General features: G+C 41.2%; 2 protein-coding genes across 3 annotated transcripts; both read left to right on the plus strand.

The window, feature by feature from the left end:
- The first annotated feature begins 1321 nt into the window (after positions 1-1321).
- arpc1b (actin related protein 2/3 complex, subunit 1B) lies at positions 1322-6856 on the plus strand. The gene is made up of 10 exons (XM_068737398.1): positions 1322-1598; positions 2194-2336; positions 3116-3220; positions 3367-3589; positions 3703-3810; positions 4317-4553; positions 4635-4710; positions 5498-5697; positions 5852-5942; positions 6443-6856. Exons 2-10 carry the CDS (start codon positions 2273-2275, stop codon positions 6479-6481), a joined length of 1143 nt encoding a protein of 380 aa, XP_068593499.1. The 5' UTR covers positions 1322-1598; positions 2194-2272; the 3' UTR covers positions 6482-6856.
- A 1036-nt stretch (positions 6857-7892) lies between these two features.
- LOC137892343 (monocyte to macrophage differentiation factor 2-like) lies at positions 7893-18209 on the plus strand. Of its 2 annotated transcripts, XM_068737399.1 has the most exons (7): positions 7893-8441; positions 12220-12301; positions 12543-12703; positions 12952-13026; positions 13119-13220; positions 14093-14162; positions 14265-18209. In XM_068737399.1, exons 1-7 carry the CDS (start codon positions 8428-8430, stop codon positions 14466-14468), a joined length of 708 nt encoding a protein of 235 aa, XP_068593500.1. In that variant the 5' UTR covers positions 7893-8427; the 3' UTR covers positions 14469-18209. The 2 variants fall into 2 exon arrangements, with proteins under 2 accessions (XP_068593500.1, XP_068593501.1); XM_068737400.1 differs by lacking the exon at positions 12952-13026.
- Positions 18210-18411: the final 202 nt, after the last annotated feature.

The following is an 18411-nucleotide window of genomic DNA, read 5'->3' on the forward strand; positions in this document are numbered from 1 at the left end:
TAGCAAGCTCACAATGGCAATGCTATCACGCTGGTGTTCCAATACCCATACTACTATACTATTTAGTATGCTAGAAAATAATTTAGTTTGTCCTAATACATAGTATGTCAAATGCAGTATGCAAAAGATACCAGTATGTCTACTGCATCGGGTCACATTTTGCAGGATGCAAACAAGCATGCTTTGTTGGCTATACAGTATCTTACCCACAATCCTCTGCGCAGCGGATATGTGAGCAAGAGGGTTCAAGGTGCAAAGTTAAAACAGAGTATTTTTTATTTTTTTTGCAACGCAGTGTTAATACTCACCTTCTTAACGTTGACTGTTAGCATGCTAACATTTGCTAACTAGCAGGCGTTCAACTGATGGGATGTCATTAGTTCTGCAGGTATTTGCTCTTAAACCAAGGAATTGGACAGATGCAACCTCATGGTTCTAGTAGATGAATGTGTGACCTAAGTGTGAACAGCATTTCATGGCAATCCACATAACTGTTGAGATATTTCAGTTTGGACCAAAGTGGTCGACTGACAGACCGACACCGCCGTTCTTCCTTGAGGCTAAAACAACAAAATCAATGTATGAAGTTACAGAGCAGACAATGCCACCAGTGCATAAGTTCATATTTACAGTAACAAGGGTGCATTTTAAGGGTTACTTTCTCAGAAGGGCCTTATTCATGTCATCCTCTAGGCCTCTGCCTCCTTATGCAATCAAAACTTTAGTGGTGTCTATGATATAAATAACAATACAAATTGTCAGGGTCACATTCTATGGAGAAAAGTTAGCAAAAAATGTATAAAATTCAGCTTACTATATAGTAAGACGATCAATATTGAGTTAAGTTTTTATGTGAGGAAACACACAGTGTCTGACCTAAGACAACATCCATGCCTGATTTTAAGAGAAAAGTGAAGGGATCTTTAGGTTAAAGCATGTAAACTTGGAGTTAGGAAATTTGAACTGCTTAGATTGAGGAAATATAACTTAAAATACATGGAAAAAACAGGAGCAAATCTTTTCTATAGTCAACTTTTTGCTCCTGACGTTTTCCTCCCCCCCCTTCTGCAGTTTAATCCCTCCCCTATCCTTGTTCCTCTTTCTTTATGCAGAAGTGGCCATACGGCCCTCCCCCTTCTTTTCCGTGTCTTTCATGCTTCTTTTCACTTCCCCCTCAGTTTCTACTTCCTGCTTTTTGTAGAACATTGTTTTGTGTCCATGCCCCTCCCTCTATTCTCCCCTTTTCCCTTTTGTTTCTCTTGAATATGAAAAGTTTGCTCCCATTCTCTCACATTTTTTGAACTGTTACACCCATTTTCTGCCTCAAGCGTGAGCCTGCATAAACGTCCTGTATGTCTCCCCTCCTGAGCTTCACTGTACCCTCCTCCACTTCCCCCTCTGACCTCTCCTCCCTCTCCTCAGCTCAGCTTCTCTCTTCCTGAGCTCACTCTGTCGTTGGCGTTCGCGTTGACTGGCCAGAGTCCGCGAGCTAAACACCCTCATCTTTATTTGATCCGCCGCCTTCCTCTGCCTCTCTCTTCTCCCTCACTCTCCATCTCTGCAGCTATTCACCCATTCATCTCTGTCCAGCCCTCAGGGTAAGTAGCCTAGAAAACATTTAACAGTTGACTGAGTATGTTTAGACATGTCAGTAACACTAACTCACACACCCACACGCACACTTTGTGTTATGTGTACTGCATTTTCAGGGGAAAAGCTAAAAGTATGCAACAGGCACTCAAACCCACACACACTCACTTGAGCACAGAAACATGGATGTTATGTCAAATTTCTTTTTGAAGTAGTGCTTGTAAAATGACTGACTGTGATGCAGATGCTTCTCTCTATTTCCTGGGTGTGTGCTCTAGCTGTAAAGTGTAAAGTTTGTTTGTGGATGTGTGTTTCCCGTGAGCTGCATCATTCCTCTCTCTCACTGAAAGTCTGGATTTCATTAACACAACCGGATTGCGATGAGTTCAGTGTGTCTTTCTGTGCACAGAGGGTTAAAATCAGCTGCTTTTGTGTTCTTTTTATTTCTCTTTTTACCTCAAAAAGTTTAGACCAACTCTTGATGAATGCATTGTGATAAATAGTTATGTAAATTGAATTATAGTTCATAACTTTGTTGTGTGTTTTCTTTACTTTTTTCGCTCCTTCCTTAAAACAAGAATCTTTTAACTTCTGTTTTTCTAGACTTGACCGTTATCTCCCAGCTCACCAGACGCTGGTTCCTCACAGCCCTTCCTGGTCTGTTTCTATCGTCTGATTGGCCATGGCGTACCATAGTTTCCTGCTGGAACCAATTAGCTGCCATGCCTGGAACAAAGATCGTACCCGTAAGTCTGCTCGCCGTCTGTGATTGGTCACTCGGGGCTTCTATGTCAGTGGCTCTGAGTTCGTCTCCTCTCTAAACTGTCGTTTTATTCACATACATCATGGAACATCTTGCTTCAACTAGCGTCTGCGCCAAAGAACAAATAGTGTAACAGTCAGAGGTTTGTGATTGGCTCCCAGGTGGTAGAAGGTATTTGCTGTTTCCTGTAACAGTAAGAGTGGTGTCTGGGCCCTTTCTGAGAGGCTCTTGTGCTCCGTTAGCTGCAGGAAACTAATGCCATATTTGGCTGTTTTGATCAGCGCTTTGGTTTCTGGGCAAAGCGGACGTGTGGTCGAGTCATACAGTTGTAGTTTCACTCAACTTGTAAGCTGAACACTTCAAGTTTTCTCAGCTTGCAGGCTGAACACTCACCAAAGAAAACAAAAATGCACACTAAAGCACCCACACTGCTGCTTTTAGACAAACACTGCATCTGACTCATCTGCTGACTAAAACATGTGCAGGGTTTGCTACAACATTATGGGAAGGAAGGTTGCAGTTCTTGCACATTGTCTATTTAAAGATACCATGTGTCTGTGTGCTGCCTTCAGGCAGATACATGCTGTATTTCTCTAGTTTTCTCTGTTCTCATGCACCAAGTCAGCTGTTCGGTGTTCCACTCCACCGATCAGCAACACAAACTTCTCCCTTCGGTCACTCTGTACTTTGTCCTCACGCTGATGAATTTCCTGTTTATACGTAGGTTTCACTGACTTGCAGTACTGTAATGTGTTTCCTCAGAGATCGCCCTGTGCCCCAACAACCACGAGGTCCACATCTACAAGAAGGATGGGACCAAGTGGAACAGGATCCATGAGCTGAAGGAGCACAATGGGCAGGTGACAGGTGAGACACAGACACAGACTCAGTAATTTACTTTAATAACTTTTTTATTTGTTTTCCACAAAGTTTAGAGACGTTCAGGTAAAATCCTATGCTACTTGAGCATGTCAAGTAGCATAGGATTAGATAAGAGTTTCTTTCTCCTGCAGGTATCGACTGGGCTACCGACAGTAACCGTATAGTTACTTGCGGAGCGGACCGTAACGCCTATGTGTGGACCCTAAAAGAGGGCTCATGGAAGCCCACCCTGGTCATCCTCAGGATCAACCGCGCTGCTCGCTGCGTCAAGTGGTCGCCACAAGAGAACAAGTTCGCTGTAGGCAGCGGCTCACGCCTCATCTCCATCTGCTACTTTGAGCAGGAAAACGACTGGTGAGGTTCTCGGAGGATAGATTCCTGCCTCTTGATTTACATGAAAGGGTGCGTTTGATTATTCTGAACCAACACGCTTCTAGCATATTTCATTTAATTTATGTTATTTAAAGGTGGGTGTGCAAGCACATCAAGAAGCCGATCCGCTCCACCATCCTGAGTCTGGACTGGCATCCCAACAACGTCCTGCTGGCTGCTGGATCCTGTGACTTCAAATGCAGGTATGAGTGAATCAAAAGAGGTGTGTAAATGTGTAAGGAGGACATTTTAGGGACTACGTTTAATACTTCTACTACTTCTGTCTACTCTGTACATCTGGAACCTATTGCCTTTCCAATTTGTCCAGATTTTTTGTGGAGATTTCCCTTATTTGAATCGAGGCTCTAAGAATGGATTGTATCCTGTGCTGTAGAGATTGTAAAACCCTCTGAGAAAAGGTTGATTTTCGGTTGAATAAACAAACCAGAAAAACTAGGCTTAACTCCTAGCCTAATCTAAATCTAAAGGCCAACCGTATTCCTAATCATCCCATACAAATATGTCATCACTTCGTATGCATTTAGCTGATTTTTATAGCACACAAGTACGACATAAAGACACCACAGAGTTCATAAAAAAATCGAATTTGTCTGGGCTTCCCTGTGTTGATCAGCCATTGTTTTTGTCCTCTTTGCCTCCTTCTGTCTTCCTTCTATCTCGTTCATTTCTCGACCCCTCTCGCACACAGGGTGTTTTCCGCCTACATAAAGGAGGTGGAGGAGAAGCCCGGCCCCACCCCCTGGGGCAGCAAGATGCCGTTCGGGGAGATGTTGTTTGAATCTGGCGGGTCTGGAGCAGCAGGTGAGACCACAGCTGGAGGCGGAGGTTGGGTGCACAGCGTCTGCTTCTCTCACTCCGGCAACCGCCTGGCCTGGACCTCCCACGACTCCACGGTGTCTGTCGCAGAGGGAGGCAAGACCGGCACGTAAGAGAGGGCGGGGCTGCATACTTGTGTGTCTGTGTGGGTGTTTGTATGCACTCTGACCTTTTTGTCATGACTCCGCAGGGTGAACAGTCTGAACTCTGAGTCTCTTCCTTTGCTGTGTGTCACCTTCATCACTGAGAACAGCTTAGTAGCAGCTGTGAGTATTCTATGCATTAACATTTATTGTCAACATATTAATCGGTATATTTAATTTCATCCACATTTTACTTATTTTGTGTGTGTCTGTCTGTCTGACTGACTGAAATTGAAATGTGACAGAGAACCCGTATTTGTTATTTATTTTATTTTATATCCCAGTCTGTCAGTATGAATATGCTCCAGTTACCACCAACTCTCTGAAGACACTTATTTTTGAATATTAGTGCCGATCTTTGTGAAGTGGACCGTATTTGCAATGAGCCTCATTTACACAGAAAGCAGACGATTTTGCTCAAGATGTTCCGACTTCATTTAAATACGTTCAAATAGCACAGGAGCCCTGAAGCGGTCTTTGCTTGGCAGCACAGTTCTAGGTGCATTTCACCCTTTGCGGGTGCTTTGAGAATTACACAGTCTCTGGCTGCAAAAGCCGTGCAGTCCGCTCCTGAGGGTATTGTATAACAGTGCATTGTATTGCTTGTGAAGAATGTGTTATTTCTTCTTCTTTCAAAAGTTACATAGTCTTGCTTTCAAGCCACTATGTGTATAGCTTCACTTTGGCACCTCACAGTGGTGGTATAAAAATAAATTGTTACAGATGGGGACACATCACCCAAAATGCTTTGAAAGACTCTACACAAAATGACTCTGAGCTTTCTAGCTATAACTGGATATAACAACAAAACAAAATCACGAGCGATATCTAATATCTCGTATTACCGTACTGATGTTATATCCACACAGAGCATCTTTCAGCTCTTCCTCGTGTGTTTCTGCTCCTCCAGGGCCACGACTGTTACCCGGTGCTGTTTGTGTACAACGGGGCCAAAACCAGCCTGACCTTTGGCGGCAAGCTGGACGTTCCTAAGCAGGCGGCCCAGAAGGGCATCAGTGCCAGGGAACGTTTCCAGAACCTGGACCGTCGGGCCTCAGAGACCCAGAGCACCGAGAAGGACCTGAACACCCTGCACAAGAACAGCATCAGGTGAGGAGTAGAAAAATAAACAAGCATTCTTATTTAAAGGCCCGCTTCATCATCATCATCATCATTATCATCATCATCCTTTGTTGAACAAGCTTTTTTTTTTTTGCAATATCATATAAGCACAGAGTTTGACTTGTCTCAAACTATATTGCAGCCAAATCTCAGTGCTGGAAGGAGGACGAAACCAGTGCACCAAGTTCTGCACCACCGGCATGGATGGAGGAATGGGCATCTGGGATGTCAAGGTAACAGACACACACACACACAAACACACACACACATTGCACAGATTACACAAGAATACACTGATATGGTCAAATGTTTATTTGTGTCTTTTCCAGGGGCTGGGTATTGGAACTCGATACCTTTAAGGTGTTGACCGTAATAATTCAGTACTATCTAGTATCAAAACTTCTCCAGTCAAACGAGTTAATCTTTTTTTTAAAGTCAAGCTCAGCGTATTTCAAGTAGTAAATGTTTGAAAGTATGTCTATACCCACACGCCTGTGGTGTCTGATAAAAATAAATCTGGGTGGTGATGGCATTTTATGCAACTGAATGCTTCAATTCACATGATGGGTATGGAGTAAAATAAAAAAGGTATCAAATGAAGCACATTGGTATCGGTATCCCTTTAAGCATACTGGTGTAGTTATTTTTTAAATGATACCCGGCCCTAATAGTGTACTGTTGACATGCTGTTTTCCAAGATAATACAATAATATATCTTGTTCTTTTTTTTCAGTCTCTGGAGTCTGCAATGAAGGATTTAAAGATAGTCTGAACCGAAGTTTACATCACTCCACCGGACGTATATTAGCATCTGGAGATATGAAGGAAAACTGCTGCCTTATTACTCAAAGCTTCTTGGCCTTATTTTAATCAGGTATTTTCTATACATACAGTGTTTGTAATCCCTCTGAAGCTCTTTGCTGAGCTTGTTAAACTCAACACTGTATACAGAGGGACTGGCCACAGGTCTGCAAACGGTACTTTATGAGTTCGGTAACTATAATCACACAGAGCTCCGTCTGAGCTGAATGCTTAAAGCAGGAATTTTATATTAATCGTGATGAAAGGCTACAGTATGTGTTAAAAGCTTATGCTGGTCATAATAAACAATTGCTGTTATAATGCTCAATAAATGCTTGGTTCATTACAGGTGTGTCACATAGCTTATTATTTTGGGGAATCTGGAGGTTTTAACAACATGAGGAAGCTCATTCTTCTTAGAAACAGCAGTTGAGAAACCAACTCAAGGTCCACTTACTTATTTGTTGCAGAGATGCTCAGAATCATGTGAAGTTTGAACAGATCAAATGCTCCTTATGAAGACCATGTGATGTGGTCAAAAGCTCAGTACATGAGAGTTGACATTGTTTTTGTTGAGTTTTTATTCTGTATTGACACAAAAAATTACACATGGATGGTTTTAATATTTTGTTGACTCTTTTCAATTTGACAAAATTAAAAAGACAACAGATAGTAAAGAGAGTTAACATTTCTCCACCAGAATTTTATCCTGGTAGTGAGGAGAATGTAGTCCGTCCTATAATAAGATAAAAATGTACATACACGCTTTATATTTCAAAACTGTGAATACAATGTCAATGTAATAGTCAGGTTCAAAGTAAAGAAGGTGTGGCTGAGTTTGAACATAGGCACAGTTGCTTTCTAACTTCCTAATAAGACACTGTCCCAACCGACCCCGCTCTCCCTATACAGAATTAGTAGCTTCAAAAATATGAGACTCTAGAGCTTTCCAAAATTAAAAATAAGTGAGAAATAAAATAAATAAACAAAAGGAACAAAGGGTGGGCCTAACAGAAATATCAACATCTGTAAATTGGTGATAACAAAATTAGGAGGATATATTTTGAGTAAAATACAGTGAAATACAGCATTTCTAACGTAAACCAAAAGCCAAGCCCTTCTCCAGTTTGTTTAGCCCAATCGATAACCCTGATGACATCACTATGACATCATCGGGGGTTAGTTTTTTCCCTCTTGATCAATAATATATAAACTGTTTCACTAACTAGGATTAATGAATTGACCCGCGTGCCCCTCCAAGTAGTGTGTCTCTATAGCTGAGAACAATAATAAAACACAAAACAATCTTTATCATATTATATCAACCGGCCTCCAACTCCGTGCCTTCATCGCCACCTGAAGGTAGAACCGGGAACTGCACGTACAACAACAAATCGGTAAATCTCCTCCGCCACGAATCGGTCCCTGAGAAAAATGATGTGGCAGCCGTCAGTGATGGAAAACAACCCACCTCACCGAGTCGTGATGAGGTGAACCGGCGGCTGGAGCTCCAGCAGAGACCGAAAGAGAGGGAGGGAGAGAGAGAGAGAGAGAGAGAGAGGTAGAGCGAGAAGAGAGGGGGGGAAGAGAGAGACCACCAACATCACCAACATCACCGCTGTGCAGGGAAAGCGGCCGTCCCCTCGGAGAGACCATCCCCGACGCCCACACTTCCGGACTGGAGCCTCTGGAGGCAGCTGGGTCGGGATGCATCCGTCTCCCGGTGCCGCTTGAGATGAGGATTCAGGACGACGTCCTCCCCGGTGAAACGACGATGCTCGTTACGTTACATTAGACCTGCCCGTTACGACCGGATCAGAAGTGATCGGCGCGTTATTCGCTCAACACTCAAGAGGGGATTCGGGCTTTAGCCAATACTGTCTGTCTGCTGTCAACTGTTGCTTATTTCCACTGTAAATGAATCTTATAAGGTAGGTGAAATCATTTGTATGTCCCGCTGATAATAGAAAGTATGATTAGAAAAATGAATCATATTGGTACCTGATGGAGGATGAGGATGCAGAGGATGAAGGGTTTGGGATGGAGCTGTTTAAAGTCAACGTTTACATTTCAACATATCTTGTAACTGATGATGTGATGATTGTGCAGCTCAGGGTTTATTTGCCTGACAAGCATCATTATTATACACACACACACACACACACACACACACACACACACACACACACACACACACACACACACACACACACACACACACCTGCCAAGTCCCTCTTCCTCTTCCTCCTCCTCCTCCTCCTCCTCCTCCTCCTCCTCATCATCATGTCGCTGTCTCCTCTGTATTTTTTTTTCCTTTCTGTCTGCACAGCCTTTCTTGCAACACACAAAAGGCCACACAAACGCACATCCTCTCTTATATTTGAACTTGAAAGAAAACAGAGTCTGGGTCCAGGTTGTCATGGATGTGTTTCACAATAGGAAGAGGTCAAACAGAGCAGACCAGGGCTGCAACTGACCATTACATCCACAACCAGTTATTGTGCTGATTGCTTCCTCGATTAATCGATTGTTTGGTGTGTAAGATATCAGAAAATAGTACATGTCCATCACACATTCCCAGAGCCTAAGGTGACATCTTCAAATGTCTTATTTTTTTCCGACCAACAGTCCAAAGCCTAAAGATCTTCAGTTTACACTGATGTAAATTTAAAAAAATCAGCATGTTTGTGGTATTTTGTCTTGAAAAATGAGTGAAACGATTAACAGCTTATCAAAATAGTTTTAACTCTAGAGCGAACCACATTGATAAGTCCTTTAAAATGATATACGATGAAAAAGTGTTCAATGATTTGTTGTGTTGTATTGGAGACTATAGGCAAAATATCTTTATTATGATTCGTCCTGCATGAGTACACAGATGCCATAACTATTATTCTTAAAGAAGTTATATAATCGTAATTATGTTTATTTATTTGCTAAAAAAATATGAAAATTCTTTGTCGGGGAATTTCTCCCTCGTTCACACTTTTATACTAGACCTCAAACAATTAATGGATTTGTCAATGGACAAAAAAATGACAAAAAAATATTTTCAAAGTTGATTAATTGTTACAGTTGTTTAATCAAGGAAACATTATCAATATTCCGTGTTGATCAAGCTTTTTAAATGTAAATATTTGCTGCTTTTCTGTTTTGTTTAGTTTAAAATGGAATGTCTTGGTCCCACTAATATACCATTTGAAAACTTGTGATTGGTGCACAAATTATTTTGACATTTTGAATACTAAACAATTAATGAAAAACATTACTCACAGATTAATCAATAATGAAAATAATCTATTTTATATAATTTTTACTCCAAAACACACAATGAAGTCCACTAGAATACACAATTACAACTAATGGATATTTCCACTCTTTTTTGTTTAATAAATTAATTGTAGCCTTTAAAACATCAGATCATGAAAAATTACTTTCACAACGTCCCACAGCACAAGGTGAACCCAAACATATTTCATTTATTATGATATGCAGCAATTATAAAAGCAGCAAATCCTTCCATTTGAGAAGCTTGAACCAGACATTTTAAGCGATCAATTTATTATTAAAATGGTTGCTGACTAATTTTCTATGCGTGGACTAATCAATTATTTAACTAATTGTTTCAGCTCTACTGGAAAGTTCTTTTTTTTTTCTCACCGTTTTCCTTATTTTTTACTAACATATATACTTGATACACTGACACACACACACAAAGAGCCGGACTAGCTGGGCCATAAAACAGGCTGTAAGATTAATTCATGTTCACCGTTAAGTGGACGGAGGTTTCGGTCTTCACGGTTCAATAGGACAATGAGAGCGTTCCGTCTGTCCGTCTGTCCGTCCTGCTGTCGTATGAGAAGAGTTATCATGATGTTTCCGCAGCTCTGCTCCTCTCTGTCCACTTAGTGTGTCTCTCTGCCTGGCCTCTGGCCTGGTAATTATCAGCCAGCTTGATAAAGTCATTAATGACCCGGCCAAGCCTGCTGGGCCTGGCACAGACAAACACACACACACACACACACACACACACACACACACACACACACACACACACACACACACACAGACATAAACACACCAAAGAGAGAGTCTTGAGAGGCCAGTCTTGGATGCAAAGTGAGGAAGCCTTTTATTTAGGACAGGACAGTGTTTTTTTTCTGGGCTGGGTCAGTTAGTATTAATAACTCTGAAAGTGTCACTCTAAAACCAGCTGCATAAGGAACAGAGGCAAAATGCAGAAAGAAACATGAGGCATGTTTGTTAAGACATGTCTTAACCGTTGTCTTTATATATGTTTACATCCTCCTTCAGTTTTACCTCCTGATCAGCGATTTAAAAAGGTTTAAAACAGGTGACGCGTAGGAGGAGAACATCATGTTCTACCGTTTCACACTGTTGCACAACACAGAAATACAAAGTGGACAGATCTAAGGGTGATATCCCTCCACTTGGACTGAAACGTTTGAAATTGTTTAGGCAGAATGTTATCTTTTGTCCCTGAGAAGATGGCACATACATGTGTAATGTTTGTAATATATGTACAAGTCTGGATGATGCTGTTAGGTGTTTTGATCTTTTATCTTTGGCTGAAACATCTTAAGGTTCGAAAGAAAGAACTCATTGTCCTATGCTCAAAAATTCAAAATATATATATTAATTTTTAATTTGAGTGGTATTCCCTTTGATGGCTCCCTGTTTCTTATTTTGAGTCCCACCAATCTTAGAACAATGTGTGTGTGTGTGTGTGTGTGTGTGTGTGTGTGTGTGTGTGTGTGTTAGAAAGAGATGGAGACATTGCTATATCTAGGTCTCTTATGAAATCTGGCTCTGCAAGATGCAGCATAAAAGTAGGGAGGGGTTGTGGTTTGTGAGTGAATGTGTGTGTGTGTGTGTGTGTGTGTGTGTGTGTGTGTGTGTGTGTGTGTCTGCATGGACGTCTTTGTCCATTTGCCTTCCTGCATGTTAATTTAATTGTCGGGAAGCAGAGAGGAGACATGGTCGGGGAGCAGGAGAGGAAGATGGGAGAGATGAGCGAAGAAAGATGAAAGAAACGAGGAGTTTTCTGGTGTGGGAAGAAGAAAAAAAAAGACAATCCCTGCTAGGTGGTTTCCATGACAACAGTGACATCACTGACGGGGTTGCTACCTCCTGAGCTGTTCTATGTTTGTTTGGACGTCTCTTCAAAGGGATAGATTTGAGTATATATACATACTGTGTGTGTGTGTGTGTGTGTGTGTGTGTGTGTGTGTGTGTGTGTGTGTGTGTGTGTGTGTGTGTGTGTGTGTTGTGTGTGAATATGCAGGAATATCTGTACATGTGAATTGTTTATGAACGAGATCGTCGGGACAAACCCTCCGTCGGTTCAGTCGGTCCGTGGTTACCCACTGTTGCCAGGCAACTGCAGTCATGGCAACAAGTTGAAGCACGATCTCGTGTTGCTAAGCGAGAGGGACGGGATGGGGTGAGATTTTTATGAAATGGATACAAATATTGGAAGATGTTATGAAGTGTATCTATTTGTTTTGTTTTTGTTTTAAAGAGAATGACAACATGAACATCCTCATTATGTGATTTTGTTGCTTTCCAGTTTGCTTGTTTCCCTGCTGGTATACTTGCTTATGTGTTCAACTTTAGATTTCAGTTCAGATATTAAACATTTCATGGAGATGTACCAACTTAAACCTGGTGATTTTCTAATGATTCCAGGTTTATGAACAACCGTGTTCCTCCTAACAAGAGATACCAGCCCACAGAATATGAGCATGCTGCCAACTGTGCCACGCATGCGGTGAATGCACAGACACACACACACATACACATACACACACACACACACACACAGACCACGGAAGGTGATCATTAACAACACAGGAGAAAAATCCAGCACTATGACATAACAGACAAATGAGAGACAATGCCAGGTTCTTTTTTTAAACTCCACCTATGCTCAAGATTTCACCTTTATCCTGCATGTTTATCTGTTCGTCCGTCTGTATCTCATGTTTCATTTGTGTGATTAATTCATCTAGTTATGGATAATCCCCAGCCTGCTGGGCAGCTCCGTGTTGCACTTCCAGTCGGAGGACCAATGGGAGCGGCTGTCGGCCTGGGTGTACGGGGCGGGGCTCAGCTCGCTCTTCATCATCTCCACCCTCTTCCACACTGTGGCCTGGAAGAAGAGCCATCTGCGGTACAAAAAAAACACACTCACACAATACTTGGACTGGATTGTAACACTGCTGCTGATATTTATGGTTAAAAGATGTAAGAGGACACTGAAAAGCTTCCTGCATGGCCCCTTTCACTCCAGAGACACACCAGAACAGATATGCATATCCCCGCACTCCAGATTTGTTTTTGAGAATTAAAACACACTGATGCTACATGTATAAACAGTGTCACTCAGTTGTCATGAGGCTGTTTGGTCTCTCTCTTCAGGTCTGTGGAGCACTGTTTCCACATGTGTGACAGGATGGTGATCTATTTCTTCATTGCTGCCTCCTACGCCCCTTGGTAAACAAACTAGCCTGCTTCATGTATATGTGTATGTGTCTGTTTTATATACCGTGTTTGTAGTTATGTGTTCCTGTTCCATGCCTCAACAGGCTGAACCTGCGGGAGCTGGGCCCCTGGGGGTGTCACATGCGCTGGCTGGTTTGGGTCATGGCCTCTTTTGGAACCACCTACGTCTTCTTCTTCCATGAGAGGTCAGTTCATATGTTCATTTGTTTACTTTTATTAATGTTGCACTGTCTCTCTATTTATTAGTCTAATGAATGTTTCTCCCGAGTGACACATCAATCTCAACTCAAAGGTCCACTTATTAGTTTTATATAAGCTTACAACTGCATCCCGTGATTTCATCATGAATGGAGTCATCGTTTTTTCCCCAAAATCTGAAATCTTTAAATTCTCTGTGAACATTATTCAGAAGTAGTCTTTTTAGTTAACGTTTTCTTAGCTACTCTACCTGAGAAAGTTTTGTTAAACATGTAATAATACAAAGCTTTAAAACTTTTTGACAACTACAAAATATTGAGTACATTTTTGTTACGTCATTGTCGACACTTCCGGTCTCACATTAAAGGCATATCAGTGCCTTCGCATTAAAATGCATTTATTGTGAAGCACATATCAGCGGTAGCTTTAGATACGTTAATTTAATTTAACAGTTAGAAAACTGTATTTAATATTGATTGGTTTGGCCGACACCCAATCCGTTTACTAAGGTGAGCATACGTACAGATACAACGTACGTGTAAAAAGACCTCTAGCCAGAGTCGTCCACGGACAGAAAGACAAACAGACATCAGCTGTCTGGACACCAGGAGAAAACCTGAACATAGAGTCGACTGGGAGGAGGTCAAAGGTGATTGAGTCAGTGGATACGTAGTGAAGAATCAAGGCCATCCACATTTAATACCAAACACCATTCTTGTACAGAGACCTCTTGTTATCACTTGACAGAACTTCTATGTTTAGGTCTTGTGAGACACAGTTGAACACTCAGAAAAAGCCAGTAAGTGGGACATTGAGTTGAGACACATTTTTCATGCTGAATTGTTCCTCTTTGTGTCAGGTATAAGATCACGGAGTTGATCTGCTATACGGTGATGGGAGTTTTTCCTGCCCTGGTCATCCTCTCAATGGTGAGCATTTAGTCTCACCTGCAGTCTTTGAGTGTCCTTATTCATTTCCTCATTGTAATGTGTTTAAAAGTTAAACGTAATGAGATGTCTGCTTCTTTACAGCCGGAGCAGTCGGGATTGTGTGAGCTTCTGGTGGGCGGAGCCTGCTACTGTCTGGGGATGGTCTTTTTTAAAAGTGATGGCATCGTCCCGTTCGCTCATGCCATTTGGCACCTGTTTGTAGCAATGGGAGCGGCCATACACTACTACGCCATCTGGAAGTACCTTTATGCCCAGCCACCCAATCAGGTCCAGACATCCAGATGACATCAGGGCTGACCTCACAGGAAGTAACTCCAGTGTTTGAGCAACTTCAAGGGGATGATCCGAGCTGTGTCCAAATTCATAGGCGGCTTCCTTTGGAAAGCGAGTTGGCTGAACCTCCTCCCCCGAAATAAATAGTGAAGCATCACAGTGACAAAAACTAAACGTAAACGTCCGTAAACAACATGAACAAAAACATGTTCATCAGCAAAGTTGCAACAACTCTTAAGAGTCTACAGCCATGCTAGCTGCTCTGTGAGGCTGGCATAATTATGAATCGCACCGCTCTTCTCGGCAAGACCCCGACCTGCGTAGCTGGTTGAGGCAAAGGACGCCTGGCCAGTCCTAGAGCTGGCCAGGCGCAGAAAAGTAGTGGGATTCATAATAATGCTCGAGGCTGTACTTAGGCAGAAGGGTCCTTTGAGCTAATGCTAATGTTAGCGTGCTAAGAAGGTATGATGTTTCTTAATTAGCACAAAACACGAAATACAGCGGAGGCGGATGGGATTGTAGTCTGTTTTGCAGGGGATCTTCAAAGTTACAATTCATCATGAGGGAGAAATTAATGTCTATACTGAAACTACTTTTATGGAATTCCATCCAACGGAACCAGTTCATTTAAAGCCACCTCATGGTGGTGCCAGAGACTTTGGGATTACAAAAGTCATTAAGATGCATCTTCTGGTGACCATGAATGTCTGCAGGCCTACAACATTTTGGGTCAAGGGTTTAGGATTCATCCTCTGGGCAATTGCATGGCAATCCATCCAATTGTTGTAGTCTATGCTGCTAGCATGGATAAAGAACTAGTAGTCAAACTTGGGCAGGTATAACGATATACTGTAAAGTACCTGTTGTGATGGTTCACCCTAAGATAACTCCAAACAATGGACCACAGTATTGGTAAATGTATCCATATGAATTGATTTATCTTTACTATTTATATCATTTGTGAGTTGATGAGGACATCTGAACGCACCATTGTAGGACACCATTGGATTGTCGGACACTGTGGTGGAGACTGGAAATAGTTTTCCAGTTGTTTCAGCCTGTTGTGAAAACTCTGGACTTCAAATGAGGCAGCCTGTGAATCAGGACACATCTTTTTGTTTTTGTTTTTAACAGCCCGGTTTAGTTCAATCTTGAGTTAATTTTCGCAGGAACTTTGGTTTCATTCCAAAGATCAGGGGTTGAATTACTATTTATGGAGAGTTCTCTCTATGTGGTGCACATCCATATTCAGTGTTCAGAAGCTGAATTGAGACATTGTCTTATTGTCAAGAGGAGGACAATGTTTACAATTAGCTGACTCGACTATCATAATTAGTTTCAGGACATTATTTAAAGTACTATTACCATCATTAACAGAAGGTTTTGGCTTGAGTATATTTAGGAGGTTGCAACATCAGTAATTTACTACTAGATAGTAGTATTGCTGTTTTTGTTACTAGTTGTGCTATCTACACTGTAGTACAATATATGGTTTAACAGCAGTTGCTTCAATCAGTGATTTACTGTGATTTCCAAATCAAGCATGATTGTAGAATGTTGGGGGTTTATTTTATGTTGAACATACAGATCTTCATGGACTTTACTTGTGTGCTTCCACATTTACCAGGCTCTACACAGTAGATTATCAAGCATAATTACTGACTTCTAATAGTTTACTGTTGTTGATTATAGGTTTAGTAAGTGAAGATGTCATCAGTACGATTTATACAGAATCTATTTATTAATGACGTACAGTATATGTTGACTTCATCTTTATTTTCTTCTAATGTACTTTAACTGTCAGCTGATTATCTTCACCATACTCAACTTAATGAATGGGACCATTTGATAGTTTGTAAACGCTACATGGTTGAACCTAAGAAGGGGAAACCACTGTCGAATTTAGCACTGCCAGAAGACTGACTTACTGCCGTACCTGATAGCACACTACTACCATATACTTCTCACACTTGAAAGGAAACTGAAGCTATAGTATTGTTGAACAATCTGGCCCAATATTAAGGCATCTCAGGTGCGTGTGTGGTGTGTGTGTATGCCTGTGTGTTTGTATGTACCCTATACTATCAGATTCCCATGAATCCAAAGCCTGTAATCGGCTGAGTCTATGTTTACACGTGCACGCATGTACCTTGAACACATAAAAAGTATATTTGAAACATGTATGTACTCTTAGTGTTAAGCTGTATGTGGTTGCACACTGTGTATTGGACGAGCTTGTATCGTATGATCAGTGTGGCCGAGGGACCAAAAGGTCATGGCGTCTATAGTATTCATAGGTGTAAAAGAACTTTTCAAAACCTCTGCTCCTGTTCAACATATTTTCGCTGCTGTTTGTCTCTCAGGATTTGGATCATTTGGGCTGAAACGCCTGTGAAGCCACATTCAAGGTCCACTAAAGCTGCTCCGGTTGTTCGGGCACTGTCTGCAGCAACAAAAATGCCCACGTAGGGCAGAAATGTTTTCTGCAAGCTGCACATGGGTAAGATTTATGAAGCCACCAAACAGGACAAAGCTTTAATGCAGATAGAAATTGTCATATAAACACTAAGGTTATTACCGCAGCAGGATTCGTTTTAAATAAAGAACTAGAAATCATACGTTCACCAAAGCTGACCAACCCTCTAAATTTGCTTTAAAAATCCACAAAATTTGCTTTTAGATTTGCATCAAAATTCACTGTGATGAACACTAATTAGATGCATTTTCATTCAAGTGAGTGCGGTAGCTCTAAAAAAAAATGTGGAAGGCAAAAATGACCCTATCTTACAATATTAAAGATCTTCTTTTTTTTTAGTACTGGATCACTTATTCTTACCTAAGAATTATAGAGCAAATCTGCACATTTTAACAAAGGAGCAGTCTCCTTTGCTGCCTAACTGCCCCTGAACAGGTCGTCTCAAATCTACTTTCATTTTTAAAAACTTCATAATGTTCATTCCTCAATATTACTAAAAGTTTTTGCAGTTACAACTCACCAAACGGCATATGAATGCATCATTGAACTGTAGAGTCCCCAAAAAAATATCTAGTGACAAAAAACCCCCCAATTAAAATTCAAAGAAACCCTGGAAGTAACACAAATCTTTGTTGTTGTCATTGTTTACCCCTTAGTTTGTTTAGTCATTAGGGAGTGATAATTTAATGTCAGAGCAAATGTATTGTCACAATGGACTGGGAATCTTAATTTGGAATGAAATTTGTCAGATACATTCTCAAATTTAAGAGTACCATTTAGTATTTGTACTCTAAGTGTTTACTTGAGCCTCTGAGAAACACCAAATGATTGAGCCTTGAGCCTCTCATAGGCGGTATTTTGACTTGCTCTACAGGCAAGTTTGGTGACGCTGAGATGAAGTATTTGAGGATTTGACGTCTGTCTGTCTTGTCTTGATTTTAATATCTCTCTCATTCAGACATACAACGCCCACCTGACTTTGTATAGAGTTTTGTAAACTCTCCATGAAGCCTTCATGGACCCTCTGTACATTGTTTATAGACGCTCTGTGATTGTGGAGCTGCTGACTCTGTTCTCAGTGCTGCTGGTGTTTTCTTTATGGTCGTACGAGACTGATTATATTATCTCATATTCTTTCGCTCTCTAGTTTTCACATTGTTTTTCTGTGTGTGTGTGTGTGTCTGTGGTGCTTTTGTGCTGTGATAAGCCTGTATGATGCCAACTATGCTTTTATCTTTTCTATTTCTCTTGTAATAAAAAAGCCTTTTCATGCAGTATATTCCTGTACTCAACATTTTGCAACATTTCACCTTTTTGGAAAAACATGGAATGAAATATAAACCTATGAAAAAAACAGTTATTTGCATATATGCACTGTTGACAGTATGATCTTTGAAATGAAAGGTTTTTTTTAGCCTCTTTTGAATTAACCAAACTTTCATGTCAAGGATAGTGGATTAAATCAGACAAAAGAGCTGC

This window comes from Cebidichthys violaceus, unplaced genomic scaffold (genome assembly GCF_023349555.1).
Source record: "Cebidichthys violaceus isolate CVI_PGR_0920_01 unplaced genomic scaffold, fCebVio1.0.p SCAF_79, whole genome shotgun sequence".
Lineage (NCBI taxonomy): Eukaryota > Metazoa > Chordata > Actinopteri > Perciformes > Stichaeidae > Cebidichthys > Cebidichthys violaceus.

Bases quoted from the DNA above. Each gene is read 5' to 3' on its own strand.
- LOC137892343 (XM_068737399.1), top strand. The intron at 12,704-12,951 runs GTACAAAAAAAA...CTCTCTCTTCAG, and splicing joins TGGAAGAAGAGCCATCTGCG to GTCTGTGGAGCACTGTTTCC. The intron at 13,221-14,092 runs GTCAGTTCATAT...TCTTTGTGTCAG, and splicing joins GTCTTCTTCTTCCATGAGAG to GTATAAGATCACGGAGTTGA.
- arpc1b (XM_068737398.1), top strand. From the start codon at position 2,273: ATGGCGTACCATAGTTTCCTGCTGGAACCAATTAGCTGCCATGCCTGG. The intron at 3,221-3,366 runs GTGAGACACAGA...TTTCTCCTGCAG, and splicing joins GCACAATGGGCAGGTGACAG to GTATCGACTGGGCTACCGAC. The intron at 5,698-5,851 runs GTGAGGAGTAGA...ACTATATTGCAG, and splicing joins CTGCACAAGAACAGCATCAG to CCAAATCTCAGTGCTGGAAG.